The sequence below is a fragment of the Myotis lucifugus genome, unplaced genomic scaffold (assembly GCF_000147115.1).
Source record: "Myotis lucifugus unplaced genomic scaffold, Myoluc2.0 scaffold_363, whole genome shotgun sequence".
NCBI classification, from domain to species: domain Eukaryota; kingdom Metazoa; phylum Chordata; class Mammalia; order Chiroptera; family Vespertilionidae; genus Myotis; species Myotis lucifugus.
The window spans coordinates 763,751-766,761 of record NW_005871411.1 but is presented as its reverse complement, the minus strand read 5'-3'; the positions used below and the strand labels follow the sequence as shown (position 1 = coordinate 766,761).

Here is a 3,011-nt window from a genome sequence, read left to right as displayed (position 1 = left end):
CGAAATGCAAGACCGCGAAGCTGAACCTGGCGGCGGCGCAGAACCGGCTTCGTGGACTCGGCAGCCGCACACATGGGCGCCTTCAAGCTAAACCCGGGCGCCCACGAGCTGTCCCCGGGCCAAAGCTCGGCGTTCACGTCTCAGGGCCCCGGAGCCTACCCGGGCTCCGCCGCAGCTGCCGCCGCCGCCGCAGCACTCGGGCCCCACGCCGCGCACGTCGGCTCCTACTCCGGGCCGCCCTTCAACTCCACCCGGGACTTCCTGTTTCGCAGCCGCGGCTTCGGGGACTCGGCGCCGGGCGGCGGGCAGCACGGGCTGTTCGGGCCGGGAGCTGGCGGCCTGCACCACGCGCACTCGGATGCGCAGGGCCACCTCCTCTTCCCCGGCCTCCCTGAGCAGCACGGGCCGCACGGTTCACAGAATGTGCTCAACGGGCAGATGCGCCTCGGGCTGCCGGGCGAAGTGTTCGGGCGGTCAGACCAGTACCGCCAGGTGGCCAGCCCGCGGACTGACCCCTACTCGGCGGCACAGCTCCACAACCAGTATGGCCCCATGAATATGAACATGGGTATGAACATGGCAGCGGCCGCGGCCCACCACCACCACCACCACCACCACCCCGGTGCCTTTTTCCGCTACATGCGGCAGCAATGCATCAAGCAGGAGCTCATCTGCAAGTGGATCGACCCCGAGCAGCTGAGCAATCCCAAGAAGAGCTGCAACAAAACTTTCAGCACCATGCACGAGCTGGTGACCCACGTCTCGGTGGAGCACGTCGGCGGCCCGGAGCAGAGCAACCACGTCTGCTTCTGGGAGGAGTGTCCGCGCGAGGGCAAGCCCTTCAAGGCGAAATACAAACTGGTCAACCACATCCGCGTGCACACGGGCGAGAAGCCCTTCCCCTGCCCTTTCCCGGGCTGCGGCAAGGTGTTCGCGCGCTCCGAGAACCTCAAGATCCACAAAAGGACCCACACAGGTAACTGCGGTCCGGAACAGGGACGGGACGCGGAGGGGAGAGAGGCTGTGGTTGATTTGCTAAGAGAAACGCAGCGACCGCCAGCCTTTACTCGGGGACGGGAGATGTGTTTTTGTGTGTGTGCAAAGAGAGCCGGCGGCTTGTTTTTGTTGGAAAATGAAAGCATATCCCTGGGCTGGGTTTTTCCATGTGTGGAAATTGAGTTTTAAATAACCGGTGTCACATCAAATGTATGCTTTGGGTGATGCAATTGCTTCACCCGGCTCATAATTGCTCGGCCCGGTTAATAATTTCCGTTCTAAATAGAGCGCACAAAATAAAACTGCTCTCCAACTCCGTGCCCGGGAAGGGAGCCGAGAGCGGATTTGCCAGCTTGCCTGAATGTGCTTTTCTGCTTCGGGTGGGTCTGCTTGAGTGGCTTGTGTGTTTTGCACTTATTTTCCTCGCGGTCCAAAACGTCTTTACAGGACTGTTTCCCATTAAAATGAGTCTGGTGTGAGCCCAAGCGGTAAAGCATTCCTAATTTTTAAAGCCCATCGCAGGGTTGGTCTCGAGGCTGTACGGCGAGATCGCAGTAGTTTGGGGCATTCTCTAATGGGTACCAGAGGGTTTGAGATTCCAAACTTGGACCTACAACCCCGTTAGCGAGCGCCCGCGGCAGCGCGGCCCGAGGAGCAATCGCGTGACATGAGAGAGCCGCCAAAGAACGCGCCTCTCGCCTCGTAGATAATTCATCCATGACCAGCCAAGATCGTGCCAGACGATTTCCTAAAAGAAAGCCAAATGTTTTAGCAACTTCCCCCGTCAATATTTACTCCGAAGTGGGGATGCGCCAGCGGCCTATTGTTCTCTTCCGGGAAGGGAGGGAGGCGAGGTGCGAGACAAGCGCTTAACAAGGTTTAAAATTTGAGAAATTTATTTGCATGAAACGCTTGCTTTCGAGTCCTGGGTCTGAGCGGATGTCTTTAAAAAACAATTTAGGTGCTAATGGAATTTAACGTTAAATGGTCCCGTTTCCAAGTGGAACAATGTCAGTTCTCACACCTCTAAATGACTCCAAGCGCTTGGAATTCTGGCAACAGGATGCAGGGGCCGCCAGAAAATTAACAGGAAGATTTTTGAAAGCCTTTGCTCATGCCCCCACCCCCACTGCCCAGCCGGTGCCTCTGCAATCTCGAGATGCTGCCTTATCTCTAATATTTACATTTTCCTCAAACTTATTTTAAAAAAATAAAAATAAAAAAAACTGGGACCGAGTCTAGAATTATGGTTAATTTAATTTGCAGAATTTTGGATGAAGAATACTGGCTCAGTCACTATGCACAGCCCGTCCCCAAACAACATACAGCAACTCCAAATCTAATTGCCTACTGGCCCCCGAGAGAAACCGACAGCAGCCCTGCAGTCTGTGTGATTTTCATAATGCCCCAAATATTTTGTCATAACAACAGCTTCTCCATGGCCAGACTAACTGGTTGGAAGCTTACAAATCCAAGAAGCTCGGTGGAAAGGCGGTGCTACCCCAGATTAAACATTTGAGGAAATGGGCGCCCGTCTGAAAGGAAGTAAAATATGAAATAAATGCGCAGGACCGTTAAGTAGAAAGGGTTAATTTCTTCTTCGTTCTGCCACGGAGGGGACCCATCTGTTGAAGGGACCCAGGCCCTCCTCGCTCTTCTTCCCTCCTCGCGGAGCCTTTCCCCCTCCAGGGTGGGTGGGAGAACCCCAGGGGGCCTGGGTGTCCACGGAAAGTGCCCATGTTTGCCTTCCACAGGCGAGAAGCCGTTCCAGTGTGAGTTTGAGGGCTGCGACCGGCGCTTCGCCAACAGCAGTGACAGGAAGAAGCACATGCACGTCCACACCTCCGATAAGCCCTATCTGTGCAAGATGTGCGACAAGTCCTACACGCACCCCAGCTCTCTGCGGAAGCACATGAAGGTACCACCGGGGAGGCGGGCAGGAGGGCACCTCGGCCGGCCGCCTCGCCGGCTCCCGACCAGCCCGAACCACCTCGGCCGGCCTAGGAAGGCCTGGG

At 56.3% G+C, this 3,011-nt stretch overlaps 1 protein-coding gene across 1 annotated transcript in view; it reads left to right on the top strand.

Moving 5' to 3' along the window:
* ZIC2 (Zic family member 2) overlaps positions 1-3,011 on the top strand; it is a 7,456-nt gene that overhangs the window by 3,008 nt on the left and 1,437 nt on the right. Inside the window, 3 exon segments of the mRNA XM_023764919.1 lie at positions 12-44; positions 46-976; positions 2,751-2,994. Coding sequence (XP_023620687.1) covers positions 12-44; positions 46-976; positions 2,751-2,994 — 1,208 coding nt within the window.